This window comes from Heptranchias perlo, unplaced genomic scaffold (genome assembly GCF_035084215.1).
Source record: "Heptranchias perlo isolate sHepPer1 unplaced genomic scaffold, sHepPer1.hap1 HAP1_SCAFFOLD_418, whole genome shotgun sequence".
In the NCBI taxonomy this organism is placed as follows: domain Eukaryota; kingdom Metazoa; phylum Chordata; class Chondrichthyes; order Hexanchiformes; family Hexanchidae; genus Heptranchias; species Heptranchias perlo.
In genome coordinates, this window is record NW_027139430.1 from 71,892 (window position 1) to 88,002 (window position 16,111).

Below are 16,111 nucleotides of genomic sequence, written 5' to 3' on the forward strand. Positions count from 1 at the left end.
AATCTCTCAATCCCACACCTACCCACCTTCTCCCCAATCCCTCAATCCCACACCTACCCACCTTCTCCCTAATCCCTCAATCCCACACCTACCCACCTTCTCCCCAATCCCACACCTCCCCACCTTCCTCCCCAATCCCTCAATCCCACACCTACCCACCTTCTCCCCAATTTCTCAATCCCTCACCTACCCACCTTCTCCCCAATCCCTCATTCCCACACCTACCCACCTTCTCCCCAATCCCTCAATCCCACACCTACCCACCTTCTCCCCAATCCCTCAATCCCACACCTACCCACCTTCTCCCCAATCCCTCAATCCCACACCTACACACCTTCTCCCCAATCCCTCAATCCCACACCTACCCACCTTCTCCCCAATCCCTCAATCCCACACCTCCCCACCTTCTCCCCAATCCCTCAATCCCACACCTACCCACCTTCTCCCCAATCCCTCAATCCCACACCTACCCACCTTCTCCCCAATCCCTCAATCCCACACCTACCCACCTTTTCCCCAATCCCTCAATCCCACTCCTACCCACTTTCTCCCCAATCCCTCAATCCCACACCGACCCACCTTCTCCCCAATCTCTCAATCCCACACCTACCCACCTTCTCCCCAATCCCTCAATCCCACACCGACCCACCTTCTCTCCAATCCCTCAATCCCACACCTCCCCACCTTCTCCCCAATCCCTCAATCCCTCACCTACCCACCTTCTCCTCAATCCCTCAATCCCACACCTACCCACCTTCTCCCCAATTCCTCAATCCCACATCTACCCACCTTCTCCCCAATCCCTCAATCCCACACCGACCCACCTTCTCCCCAATCCCTCAATCCCACACCTACCCACCTTCTCCCCAATCCCTCAATCCCACACCGACCCACCTTCTCCCCAATCCCTCAATCCCACACCTACCCACCTTCTCCCCAATCCCTCATTCCCACACCTACCCACCTTCTCCCCAATCCCTCAATCCCACACCTACCCACCTTCTCCCCAATCCCTCAATCCCACACCGATCCACCTTCTCCCCAATCCCTCAATCCCACACCTCCCCACCTTCTCCCCATCCCTCAATCCCACACCTACCCACCTTCTCCCGAATCCTCAATCCCACACCTACACACCTTCTCCCCAATCCCTCAATCCCACACCTACCCACCTTCTCCCCAATCCCTCAATCCCACACCTACCCACCTTCTCCCCAATCCCTCAATCCCACACCTACCCACCTTCTCCCCAATCCCTCAATCCCACACCGACCCACCTTCTCCCCAATCCCTCAACCCCACACCGACCCACCTTCTCCCCAATCCCTCAATCCCACAGCTACCCACCTTCTCCCCAATCCCTCAATCCCACACCTAACCACCTTCTCCCCAATCCCTCAATCCCACACCTACCCACCTTCTCCCCAATCCCTCAATCCCACACCTACCCACCTTCTCCCCAATCCCTCAATCCCACACATACCCACCTTCTCCCCAATCCCTCAATCCCACACCTACCCACCTTCTCCCCAATCCCTCAATCCCACACCTACCCACCTTCTCCCCAATCCCTCAATCCCACACCTACCCACCTTCTCCCCAATCCCTCAATCCCACACCTACCCACCTTCTCCCCAATCCCTCAATCCCACACCTACCCACCTTCTCCCCAATCCCTCAATCCCACACCTACCCACCTTCTCCCCAATCCCTCAATCCCTCACCTACCCACCTTCTCCCCAATCCCTCAATCCCTCACCTACCCACCTTCTCCCCAATCCCTCAATCCCACACCTACCCACCTTCTCCCCAATCCCTCAATCCACACCTACCCACCTTCTCCCCAATCCTCAATCCCACACCTACCCACCTTCTCCCCAATCCCTCAATCCCTCACCGACCCACCTTCTCCCCAATCCCTCAATCCCACACCGACCCACCTTCTCCCCAATCCCTCAATCCCACACCTACCCACCTTCTCCCCAATCCTCAATCCCACACCTACCCACCTTCTCCCCAATCCCTCAATCCCTCACCGACCCACCTTCTCCCCAATCCCTCAATCCCACACCGACCCACCTTCTCCCCAATCCCTCAATCCCACACCTACCCACCTTCTCCCCAATCCCTCAATCCCACACCTACCCACCTTCTCCCCAATCCCTCAATCCCACACCTACCCACCTTCTCCCCAATCCCTCAATCCCACACCTACCCACCTTCTCCCCAATCCCTCAATCCCACACCTACCCACCTTCTCCCCAATCCCTCAATCCCACACCTACCCACCTTCTCCCCAATCCCTCAATCACACACCTACCCACCTTCTCCCCAATCTCTCAATCCCACACCTACCCACCTTCTCCCCAATCCCTCAATCCCACACCTACCCATCTTCTCCCCAATCCATCAATCCCACACCGACCCACCTTCTCCCCAATCCCTCAATCCCACACCTACCCACCTTCTCCCCAAATCCCTCAATCCCACACCTACCCACCTTCTCCCCAATCCCTCAATCCCTCACCGAACCACCTTCTCCCCATCCCTCAATCCCACACCTACCCACCTTCTCCCCAATCCCTCAATCCCACACCTGCCCACCTTCTCCCCAATCCCTCAATCCCACACCTACCCACCTTCTCCCCAATCCCTCAATCCTTCACCTACCCACCTTCTCCCCAATCCCTCAATCCCTCACCTACCCACCTTCTCCTCAATCCTTCAATCCCACACCGACCCACCTTCTCCCCAATCCCTCAATCCCACACCTACCCACCTTCTCCCCAATCCTCAATCCCACACCTACCCACCTTCTCCCCAATCCCTCAATCCCTCACCGACCCACCTTCTCCCCAATCCCTCAATCCCACACCGACCCATCTTCTCCCCAATCCATCAATCCCACACCGACCCACCTTCTCCCCAATCCCTCAATCCCTCACCGACCCACCTTCTCCCCAATCCCTCAATCCCACACCGACCCATCTTCTCCCCAATCCCTCAATCCCTCACCGACCCACCTTCTCCCCAATCCCTCAATCCCACACCTACCCACCTTCTCCCCAATCCCTCAATCCCACACCGACCCACCTTCTTCCCAATCCCTCAATCCCACACCTACCCACCTTCTCCCTAATCCCTCAATCCCACACCTACCCACCTTCTCCCCAATCCCTCAATCCCACACCGACCCACCTTCTCCCCAATCCCTCAATCCCACACCGACCCACCTTCTCCTCAATCCTTCAATCCCACACCGACCCACCTTCTCCCCAATCCCTCAATCCCACACCTACCCAACTTCTCCCCAATCCTCAATCCCACACCTACCCACCTTCTCCCCAATCCCTCAATCCCTCACCGACCCACCTTCTCCCCAATCCCTCAATCCCACACCTACCCACCTTCTCCCCAATCTTCAATCCCACACCTACCCACCTTCTCCCCAATCCCTCAATCCCTCACCGACCCACCTTCTCCCCAATCCCTCAATCCCACACCGACCCACCTTCTCCCCAATCCCTCAATCCCACACCTACCCACCTTCTCCCCAATCCCTCAATCCCACACCTACCCACCTTCTCCCCAATCTCTCAATCCCACACCTACCCACCTTCTCCCCAATCCCTCAATCCCACACCTACCCATCTTCTCCCCAATCCATCAATCCCACACCGACCCACCTTCTCCCCAATCCCTCAATCCAACACCTACCCACCTTCTCCCCAATCCCTCAATCCACACCGATCCACCTTCTCCCCAATCCCTCAATCCCACACCTCCCCACCTTCTCCCCATCCCTCAATCCCACACCTACCCACCTTCTCCCCAATCCCTCAATCCCACACCTACACACCTTCTCCCCAATCCCTCAATCCCACACCTACCCACCTTCTCCCCAATCCCTCAATCCCACACCAACCCACCTTCTCCCCAATCCCTCAATCCCACACCTACCCACCTTCTCCCCAATCCCTCAATCCCACACCGACCCACCTTCTCCCCAATCCCTCAATCCCACACCGACCCACCTTCTCCCCAATCCCTCAAACCCACACCTACCCACCTTCTCCCCAATCCCTCAATCCCACACCTACCCACCTTCTCCCCAATCCCTCAATCCCTCACCTACCCACCTTCTCCCCAATCCCTCAATCCCACACCTACCCACCTTCTCCCCAATCCCTCAATCCCACACCGACCCACCTTCTCCCCAATCCCTCAATCCCTCACCACCCCACCTTCTCCCCAATCCCTCAATCCCTCACCTAACCACCTTCTCCCCAATCCCTCAATCCCTCACCTACCCACCTTCTCCCCAATCCCTCAATCCCTCACCTACCCACCTTCTCCTCAATCCTTCAATCCCACACCGACCCACCTTCTCCCCAATCCCTCAATCCCACACCTACCCACCTTCTCCCCAATCCCTCAATCCCACACCGACCCACCTTCTCCCCAATCCCTCAATCCCTCACCACCCCACCTTCTCCCCAATCCCTCAATCCCTCACCTAACCACCTTCTCCCCAATCCCTCAATCCCTCACCTACCCACCTTCTCCCCAATCCCTCAATCCCTCACCTACCCACCTTCTCCTCAATCCTTCAATCCCACACCGACCCACCTTCTCCCCAATCCTCAATCCCACACCTACCCACCTTCTCCCCAATCCCTCAATCCCTCACCGACCCACCTTCTCCCCAATCCCTCAATCCCACACCGACCCATCTTCTCCCCAATCCATCAATCCCTCACCGACCCACCTTCTCCCCAATCCCTCAATCCAACACCTACCCACCTTCTCCCCAATCCCTCAATCCCACACCGATCCACCTTCTCCCCAATCCCTCAATCCCACACCTCCCCACCTTCTCCCCATCCCTCAATCCCACACCTACCCACCTTCTCCCCAATCCCTCAATCCCACACCTACACACCTTCTCCCCAATCCCTCAATCCCACACCTACCCACCTTCTCCCCAATCCCTCAATCCCACACCAACCCACCTTCTCCCCAATCCCTCAATCCCACACCTACCCACCTTCTCCCCAATCCCTCAATCCCACACCGACCCACCTTCTCCCCAATCCCTCAATCCCACACCGACCCACCTTCTCCCCAATCCCTCAAACCCACACCTACCCACCTTCTCCCCAATCCCTCAATCCCACACCTACCCACCTTCTCCCCAATCCCTCAATCCCTCACCTACCCACCTTCTCCCCAATCCCTCAATCCCACACCTACCCACCTTCTCCCCAATCCCTCAATCCCACACCGACCCACCTTCTCCCCAATCCCTCAATCCCTCACCACCCCACCTTCTCCCCAATCCCTCAATCCCTCACCTAACCACCTTCTCCCCAATCCCTCAATCCCTCACCTACCCACCTTCTCCCCAATCCCTCAATCCCTCACCTACCCACCTTCTCCTCAATCCTTCAATCCCACACCGACCCACCTTCTCCCCAATCCTCAATCCCACACCTACCCACCTTCTCCCCAATCCCTCAATCCCTCACCGACCCACCTTCTCCCCAATCCCTCAATCCCACACCGACCCATCTTCTCCCCAATCCATCAATCCCACACCGACCCACCTTCTCCCCTATCCCTCAATCCCTCACCGACCCACCTTCTCCCCAATCCCTCAATCCCACACCGACCCATCTTCTCCCCAATCCCTCAATCCCTCACCGACCCACCTTCTCCCCAATCCCTCAATCCCACACCTACCCACCTTCTCCCCAATCCCTCAATCCCACACCTACCCACCTTCTCCCCAATCCCTCAATCCCACACCTACCCACCTTCTCCCCAATCCCTCAATCCAAACACCTACCCACCTTCTCCCCAATCCCTCAATCCCACACCTACCCACCTCCCCAATCCCTCAATCCCACACCGACCCACCTTCTCCCCAATCCCTCAATCCCACACCGACCCACCTTCTCCCCAATCCCTCAATCACACACCTACCCACCTTCTCCCCAATCCCTCAATCCCACACCTACCCACCTTCTCCCCAATCCCTCAATCCCACACCGACCCACCTTCTTCCCAATCCCTCAATCCCACACCGACCCACCTTCTCCTCAATCCCTCAATCCCACACCTACCCACCTTCTCCCCAATCCCTCAATCCCACACCGACCCACCTTCTCCCCAATCCCTCAATCCCACACCTACCCACCTTCTCCCCAATCCCTCAATCACTCACCTACCCACCTTCTCCCCAATCCCTCAATCCCACACCTACCCACCTTCTCCCCAATCCCTCAATCCCACACCGACCCACCTTCTCCACAATCCCTCAATCCCACACCTACCCACCTTCTCCCCAATCCCTCAATCCCACACCTACCCACCTTCTCCCCAATCCCTCAATCACACACCGACCCTCCTTCTCTCCAATCCCTCAATCCCAGGGAGAGAGGCAGAGAGAGAGTGGGACAGAGAGAGAGAGAGTGACAGAGAGAGTCAGAGACAGAGCTGGAGTGAGAGAGAGAGAGGGAGAGAGAGAGAGTGGGGGAGAGAGAGAGAGAGAGGGAAAGAGAGTTGGAGAGAGAGAGACAGAGAGAGAGAGTGAGACAGAGAGAGAGTGAAAGAGAGAGAAAGAGACAGACGAAGAGAGAGAGAGAGAAACGAAGACTGCGAGATAGAAAGACAGACGGAGGGATGGAGAGACAAACGGAGGGAGGTAGAGACAGACAGAGGGAGGGAGAGACAAACGGTGGGAGGGATAGACAGATGGAGGGAGAGAGAGTGAGACAGAGGGAGGGAGAGACAGACAGAGGGAGAGAGAGAGAGACGGAGGGAGAGAGAGAGAGACAGAGGGAGGGAGAGACAGACAGAGGGAGAGAGAGATAGACGGAGGGAGAGAGAGACAGTTGGAGTGAGGCAGGCAGAGACAGACGGAGGGAGAGAGACACACTTGGAGAGTGGGAGAGACAGACGGAGGGAGTGAGAGAGAGACAGAGGGAGTGAGAGGCAGGCGGAGCGAGGCAGAGACAGAGGGAGGGAGGGAGAGACAGACGGAGGGAGAGAGAGACAGACGGAGGGAGAGAGAGAGAGAGACAGATGGAGGAAGGGAGAAACAGACGGAGGGAGAGAGAGAGAGAGAGAGACGGAGGGAGTGAGAGACAGACGGAGGGAGAGAGAGAGAGAGACAGACAGACGGAGGGAGGGAGAGAGAGAGATGGACGGAGGGAGGGAGAGAGAGAGAGAGACAGACGGAGGGAGTTAGAGACAGACGGAGGGAGAGAGAGAGAGAGACAGATGGAGGGAGGGAGAAACAGACGGAGGGAGAGAGAGAGAGAGAGAGACGGAGGGAGTGAGAGACAGACGGAGGGAGAGAGAGAGAGAGAGAGAGACAGACGGAGGGAGGGAGAGAGAGAGACGGAGGGAGTGAGAGACAGACGGAGGGAGGGAGAGAGAGAGAGAGAGACAGACGGAGGGAGGGAGAGACAGACGGAGGGAGAGAGAGAGAGAGGGAGAGACAGACGGAGGGAGAGAGAGAGACAGACGGAGGGAGGGAGAGAGAGAGAGAGAGACAGACGGAGGGAGGGAGAGAGAGAGAGACAGACAGAGGGAGGGAGAGACAGACGGAGGGAGAGTGAGAGAGAGACGGAGGGAGTGAGAGACAGACGGAGGGAGGGAGAGAGAGAGAGAGAGAGACAGACGGAGGGAGGGAGAGACAGACGGAGGGAGAGAGAGAGACAGACGGAGGGAGGGAGAGAGAGAGAGACGGACGGAGGGAGGGAGAGACAGACGGAGGGAGAGGGAGAGAGAGACGGAGGGAGTGAGAGACAGACGGAGGGAGAGAGAGAGACAGACGGAGGGAGGGAGCGAGAGAGTGAGATGGAGGGAGGGAGAGAGAGAGACAGACGGAGGGAGGGAGCGAGAGAGACAGACGGAGGGAGGGAGAGAGAGAGATGGAGGGAGGGAGAGAGAGAGAGACGGGGTCTGTCTGTCTCTCCCCCAATGAACAAGACTCGATACAGGAGACGGTTGAGTGGGTTTAATTGTTTATTGAAAGTGGATAATTTGGGTCTGGGAGGGAGCGACCGGTGATCGATGACCCGGGTTTGGGGGGGGTCTGGGGTTCGGGCGGTGGGGGGGAGAGAGAGACACTGAACCTCGTCTCAAACCCCCCACACCCCCCCCGCCGACCCCCATCGCCGCCCGGCCGCCCTGTCCGCCTCCGACCCTCCGCGCGGCCGGGCGGCTTAAATCGGGGTGCAGCCCCCCTCGAAAATTTGGACCCTCTTGCGTCCCAGGTGAGCGGCCAGGAGGGTTTCGAGCTGCTCGACCGTGATGTCCTGCGTCTGGTAGGGCCCCAGGGCCAGGCCGCCCGCCCCCTCGCCCAGCCTCAGGGTCCCCGAGCCCTCGGCGTGCCCCAGAAGCGCTCCGCTGGCCCCGTTGCCGCAGCAGAAGGCCGACCACAACATCTGGGGCAGGGCCGCCCGCCCCTTCCCCACCCGAGGCGCCCACTCCTCCTTGCCCCGCCTCCTCCGCACTGCGCCGCTCACCATGTACGCCCGGGAGCCCTGGCACCCCTCCCTGAGCCTCTGCGCGGTCCTGGCGAGCCCCGGCTTCCACCCCCCATGGTGGAACAGCCGGGGGTAGGTCACGGCGTTGGTGACGGTGTAGGTGGCGCTCCTGCTGAGGCGGCTGCCCTGGAAGTTGCCCGGGCTCAGCTGCCCCCGGACGTAGTTCAGCTCCCCCAGGCGCATGGGGTAAGCCCCGGCCACCGCCTGGCTCCGACGCACAGCAGGATCCCGCAGGGCACGGGGCGAGATCTCGGTCATGTTGGCGTCAGATTGAGGGTCCACCAGCTGCAGAAAGGAAAAGGGACGTTAATCGGCGGGGGGGAGGGGCCTCGAACCTTAAAAACCGCGCCGCCCCCCCGCCGCCGCCCGACTTTCCCACTCCGCCCAGTGGCCAGACGGCGTCATCGCAGCGTGACGTGTTTACATAGCGTTTCCCCATTGGAAGCTGCCGCGTGCCCCTGCTCGGGCGCATCTCCTCCCACCCCCCCACCACCCCCGCAAGATCGAGCCAACGCAGCAAGGGCAGGAGGGCCGTACCCGTGAACACCCCCCCGCCCCGCCCCCTCCCGCGCCCCGCACCAGGCGCTCAGACTGACCTGAGATTCGTATTTCCAAGTCCGGTCCACCCCCTTCTCCCTGGGGTCTCCCGCGGCCCGGTGCTTGTAGATGGAGGCGGAGTAGACGGGCAGACGGCCCGAACGGTCGTACAGCGTCGCGAAGTACATCTTCCCGGCCAGACGCTGGCACAGACGGACCTGAGACGGCCCCACGAAGCCAGACGGAGGCAGGCCCCGGTAGAAGAAGGCTCGGCAGTCGGCCAGAGCCTGGAATCGGGCCACCGTCTCGCCACGGAGGCCGCAGAGTCCGGCCAACAGGACCAAGGGGATGCGAAGGGACATCCTCGTCTCTCTCTCTCCACTCACCCGGTCGAGCGGCCCCCCAAATGACTGACTCCCCTCCGTGCGTGCGAACGAACCCAGGCAGCTGCAACTGATCACAGGCTTGAGTCACGCAAAGGCTCAACTCGTACAAACGGCCAGCTGGCAGAGACATGATCACCCATGGAAATTCAGCCAAGAATGTCATCACCCCTTCCCCGCCCCCCGGGCCTGACTCCCTCCCCCACCACCTGGGAGAGGCCCAATCTCCGACAATTAACCCTCCCTCCACCCTGCACTGGATTACCAGAAACCGCGGTCAACGGTCAGCCAGCCAGGCAGAGGCAACGGAGGAGGGAAACGGTTCAGGGGAAATTAAAGGGACACGAGGGGGAATGGTGCAAGGTGAGGAGGGGAGGAGAGATTAAATGGACACGAGGGGGAATGGTGCAAGGTGAGGAGGGCAGGAGAGATTAAATGGACACGAGGGGGAGATGGTGCAAGGTGAGGAGGGCAGGAGAGATTAAATGGACACGAGGGGAATGGTGCAAGGTGAGGAGGGGAGGAGAGATTAAATGGACACGAGGGGAATGGTGCACGGAGAGGAGGGGAGGAGAGATTAAATGGACACAAGGGGGAATGGTGGAAGGTGAGGAGGGCAGGAGAGATTAAATGGACACGAGGGGGAATGGTGCACGGTGAGGAGGGGAGGAGAGATTAAATGGACACGAGGGGGAATGGTGCAAGGTGAGGAGGGCAGGAGAGATTCAATGGACACGAGGGGGAATGGTGCAAGGTGAGGAGGGGAGGAGAGATTAAATGGACACGAGGGGGAATGGTGCAAGGTGAGGAGGGGAGGAGAGATTAAATGGACACGAGGGGGAATGGTGCAAGGTGAGGAGGGGAGGAGAGATTAAATGGACACGAGGGGGAATGGTGCAAGGAGAGGAGGGGAGGAGAGATTAAATGGACACGAGGGGGAATGGTGCAAGGTGAGGAGGGCAGGAGAGATTAAATGGACACGAGGGGGAATGGTGCAAGGTGAGGAGGGCAGGAGAGATTAAATGGACACGAGGGGGAGATGGTGCAAGGTGAGGAGGGCAGGAGAGATTAAATGGACACGAGGGGGAATGGTGCAAGGTGAGGAGGGGAGGAGAGATTAAATGGACACGAGGGGGAATGGTGCAAGGTGAGGAGGGCAGGAGAGATTAAATGGACACGAGGGGGAATGGTGCAAGGTGAGGAGGGCAGGAGAGATTAAATGGACACGAGGGGGAATGGTGCAAGGTGAGGAGGGGAGGAGAGAGTAAATGGACACGAGGGGGAATGGTGCAAGGTGAGGAGGGGAGGAGAGATTAAATGGACACGAGGGGGAATGGTGCAAGGTGAGCAGGGCAGGAGAGATTAAATGGACACGAGGGGGAATGGTGCAAGGTGAGGAGGGGAGGAGAGATTAAATGGACACGAGGGGGAATGGTGCAAGGTGAGGAGGGCAGGAGAGATTAAATGGACACGAGGGGGAATGGTGCAAGGTGAGGAGGGCAGGAGAGATTAAATGGACACGAGGGGGAATGGTGCAAGGTGAGGAGGGGAGGAGAGATTAAATGGACACGAGGGGGAATGGTGCAAGGTGAGGAGGGGAGGAGAGATTAAATGGACACGAGGGGGAATGGTGCAAGGTGAGGAGGGGAGGAGAGATTAAATGGACACGAGGGGGAATGGTGCAAGGTGAGGAGGGCAGTAATGGGACAGGTAAAGTTACAAAAGATGGGCCTATGGAGGAGGTGAACCATCACCAGCACCTGCTGTCTGGGGAAAAATTGGGAGCCATGGTTCTGATCTGAAGTTCTTGAAATCAGTGTTGAGTCCGGAGAGTTGTAAAGTGCCCAATGGAAAGATGAGGAGCTGTTCCCCGAGCTTGCATCAATCTCCATTGGACCAGTGTAAGAGGCCGAGGACAGAGAGGTCACAGTGGGAGTGGGACAGGGAATTAAAATGACAAGTGACCGGCAGCTCAGGGTCACGCCCGCGGACAGGGCGGGGGATGCTCAGCAAAGCAATCGCCCAGTCTGCGTTTGCTCTCTTCCCCCCACCCCGACCAGTGGAGAGGAGGCCGCGTCACCAATCGCCAACACGAAATTGAAAATAGGACCAGCAATTCGAGGTTTGACCTGGAGGGAGTGTTTGGGGATCTGGAGGGTGGGAAGGGAGGAGGTGAAGGGGGAGATGCAGCATCTCCTGCACTCGCACGGGAAGGTGAAGGGAGGAGGGGGGGTGTTGGGGGTGACACTGTAACACACTGATATACCCCACACCCCTCACTGTAACACTGATATATCCCACACCCCTCACTGTAACACTCTGATATACCCCACACCCCTCACTGTAACACTCTGATATATCCCACACCCCTCACTGTAACACTCTGATATATCCCACACCCCTCACTGTAACACTGATATATCCCACACCCCTCACTGTAACACTCTGATATACCCCACACCCCTCACTGTAACACTGATATATCCCACACCCCTCACTGTAACACTGATATATCCCACACCCCTCACTGTAACACTCTGATATATCCCACACCCCTCACTGTAACACTGATATATCCCACACCCCTCACTGTAACACTCTGATATACCCCACACCCCTCACTGTAACACTGATATATCCCACACCCCTCACTGTAACACTGATATATCCCACACCCCTCACTGTAACACTCTGATATATCCCACACCCCTCACTGTAACACTCTGATATATCCCACACCCCTCACTGTAACACTCTGATATACCCCACACCCCTCACTGTAACACTCTGATATATCCCACACCCCTCACTGTAACACTCTGATATATCCCACACCCCTCACTGTAACACTCTGATATATCCCACACCCCTCACTGTAACACTCTGATATATCCCACACCCCTCACTGAAACACTCTGATATATCCCACACCCCTCACTGTAACACTCTGATATATCCCACACCCCTCACTGTAACACACTGATATACCCCACACCCCTCACTGTAACACTCTGATATATCCCACACCCCTCACTGTAACACTCTGATATACCCCACACCCCTCACTGTAACACTCTGATATACCCCACACCCCTCACTGTAACACTCTGATATATCCCACACCCCTCACTGTAACACTCTGATATATCCCACACCCCTCACTGTAACACTCTGATATATCCCACACCCCTCACTGTAACACTGATATATCCCACACCCCTCACTGTAACACTGATATATCCCACACCCCTCACTGTAACACTCTGATATATCCCACACCCCTCACTGTAACACTCTGATATATCCCACACCCCTCACTGTAACACTGATATATCCCACACCCCTCACTGTAACACTCTGATATATCCCACACCCCTCACTGTAACACTCTGATATACCCCACACCCCTCACTGTAACACTGATATATCCCACACCCCTCACTGTAACACTGATATATCCCACACCCCTCACTGTAACACTGATACACCCCACACCCCTCACTGTAACACTCTGATATATCCCACACCCCTCACTGTAACACTCTGATATATCCCACACCCCTCACTGTAACACTCTGATATATCCCACACCCCTCACTGTAACACTCTGATATATCCCACACCCCTCACTGTAACACTGATATATCCCACACCCCTCACTGTAACACTCTGATATACCCCACACCCCTCACTGTAACACACTGATATATCCCACACCCCTCACTGTAACACTGATATATCCCACACCCCTCACTGTAACACTGATATATCCCACACCCCTCACTGTAACACTCTGATATATCCCACACCCCTCACTGTAACACTCTGATATATCCCACACCCCTCACTGTAACACTGATATATCCCACACCCCTCACTGTAACACTCTGATATATCCCACACCCCTCACTGTAACACTCTGATATACCCCACACCCCTCACTGTAACACTGATATATCCCACACCCCTCACTGTAACACTGATATATCCCACACCCCTCACTGTAACACTGATACACCCCACACCCCTCACTGTAACACTCTGATATATCCCACACCCCTCACTGTAACACTCTGATATATCCCACACCCCTCACTGTAACACTCTGATATATCCCACACCCCTCACTGTAACACTCTGATATATCCCACACCCCTCACTGTAACACTGATATATCCCACACCCCTCACTGTAACACTGATATATCCCACACCCCTCACTGTAACACTGATATAACCCACACCCCTCACTGTAACACTGATATAACCCACACCCCTCACTGTAACACTGATATATCCCACACCCCTCACTGTAACACTGATATACCCCACACCCCTCACTGTAACACTCTGATATACCCCACACCCCTCACTGTAACACTCTGATATACCCCACACCCCTCACTGTAACACTCTGATATATCCCACACCCCTCACTGTAACACTCTGATATATCCCACACCCCTCACTGTAACACTCTGATATATCCCACACCCCTCACTGTAACACTCTGATATATCCCGCACCCCTCACTGTAACACTCTGATATATCCCACACCCCTCACTGTAACACTCTGATATATCCCACACCCCTCACTGTAACACTGATATATCCCACACCCCTCACTGTAACACTCTGATATACCCCACACCCCTCACTGTAACACTCTGATATATCCCACACCCCTCACTGTAACACTCTGATATACCCCACACCCCTCACTGTAACACTGATATACCCCACACCCCTCACTGTAACACTGATATACCCCACACCCCTCACTGTAACACTGATATATCCCACACCCCTCACTGTAACACTGATATATCCCACACCCCTCACTGCAACACTCTGATATATCCCACACCCCTCACTGTAACACTCTGATACACCCCACACCCCTCACTGTAACACTGATATACCCCACACCCCTCACTGTAACACTCTGATATATCCCACACCCCTCACTGTAACACTCTGATATACCCCACACCCCTCACTGTAACACTCTGATATACCTCACACCCCTCACTGTAACACTGATATACCCCACACCCCTCACTGTAACACTCTGATATATCCCACACCCCTCACTGTAACACTCTCATATATCCCACACCCCTCACTGTAACACTGATATACCCCACACCCCTCACTGTAACACTCTCATATACCCCACACCCCTCACTGTAACACTCTGATATACCCCACACCCCTCACTGTAACACTCTCATATATCCCACACCCCTCACTGTAACACTGATATACCCCACACCCCTCACTGTAACACTCTGATATACCCCACACCCCTCACTGTAACACTCTGATATATCCCACACCCCTCACTGTAACACTGATATATCCCACACCCCTCACTGTAACACTGATATATCCCACACCCCTCACTGTAACACTGATATACCCCACACCCCTCACTGTAACACCGATATATCCCACACCCCTCACTGTAACACTGATATACCCCACACCCCTCACTGTAACACTCTGATATATCCCACACCCCTCACTGTAACACTCTGATATATCCCACACCCCTCACTGTAACACTCTGATATACCCCACACCCCTCACTGTAACACTCTGATATATCCCACACCCCTCACTGTAACACTCTGATATATCCCACACCCCTCACTGTAACACTGATATATCCCACACCCCTCACTGTAACACTGATATATCCCACACCCCTCACTGTAACACTGATATATCCCACACCCCTCACTGTAACACTCTGATATATCCCACACCCCTCACTGTAACACTCTGATATACCCCACACCCCTCACTGTAACACTCTGATATATCCCACACACCTCACTGTAACACTCTGATATATCCCACACCCCTCACTGCAACACTCTGATATACCCCACACCCCTCACTGTAACACTGATATATCCCACACCCCTCACTGTAACACTGATATATCCCACACCCCTCACTGTAACACTCTGATATATCCCACACCCCTCACTGTAACACTCTGATATATCCCACACCCCTCACTGTAACACTCTGATATATCCCACACCCCTCACTGTAACACTCTGATATACCCCACACCCCTCACTGTAACACTCTGATATACCCCACACCCCTCACTGTAACACTCTCATATATCCCACACCCCTCACTGTAACACTGATATATCCCACACCCCTCACTGCAACACTCTGATATATCCCACACCCCTCACTGTAACACTGATATATCCCACACCCCTCACTGCAACACTCTGATATATCCCACACCCCTCACTGTAGCACTCTGATATATCCCACACCCCTCACTGTAACACTCTGATATATCCCACACCCCTCACTGTAACACTGATACACCCCACACCCCTCACTGTAACACTCTGATATATCCCACACCCCTCACTGTAACACTCTGATATACCCCACACCCCTCACTGTAACACTCTGATATATCCCACACCCCTCACTGTAACACTCCGATATATCCCACACCCCTCACTGTAACACTGATACACCCCACACCCCTCACTGTAACACTCTGATATATCCCACACCCCTCACTGTAACACTGATATATCCCACACCCCTCACTGTAACACTCTGATATACCCCACACCCCTCACTGTAA

General features: G+C 55.7%; 1 protein-coding gene across 1 annotated transcript; it reads right to left on the reverse strand.

Annotated features, from left to right (window-relative positions):
* Positions 1-8,021: 8,021 nt before the first annotated feature.
* Positions 8,022-9,602, reverse strand: LOC137312322 (endonuclease domain-containing 1 protein-like). Its single transcript, XM_067978906.1, has 2 exons — positions 9,155-9,602; positions 8,022-8,843 (listed from the first exon to the last, which is right to left on the reverse strand). Exons 1-2 carry the CDS (start codon positions 9,455-9,457, stop codon positions 8,235-8,237), a joined length of 912 nt encoding a protein of 303 aa, XP_067835007.1. The 5' UTR covers positions 9,458-9,602; the 3' UTR covers positions 8,022-8,234.
* Positions 9,603-16,111: the final 6,509 nt, after the last annotated feature.

Coding starts and splice junctions, on each gene's coding strand:
- LOC137312322 (XM_067978906.1), bottom strand. CDS start 9,457: ATGTCCCTTCGCATCCCCTTGGTCCTGTTGGCCGGACTCTGCGGCCTC. Junction 8,844..9,154: donor CTTGGAAATACGAATCTCAG/GTCAGTCTGAGC, acceptor TCCTTTCTGCAG/CTGGTGGACCCTCAATCTGA.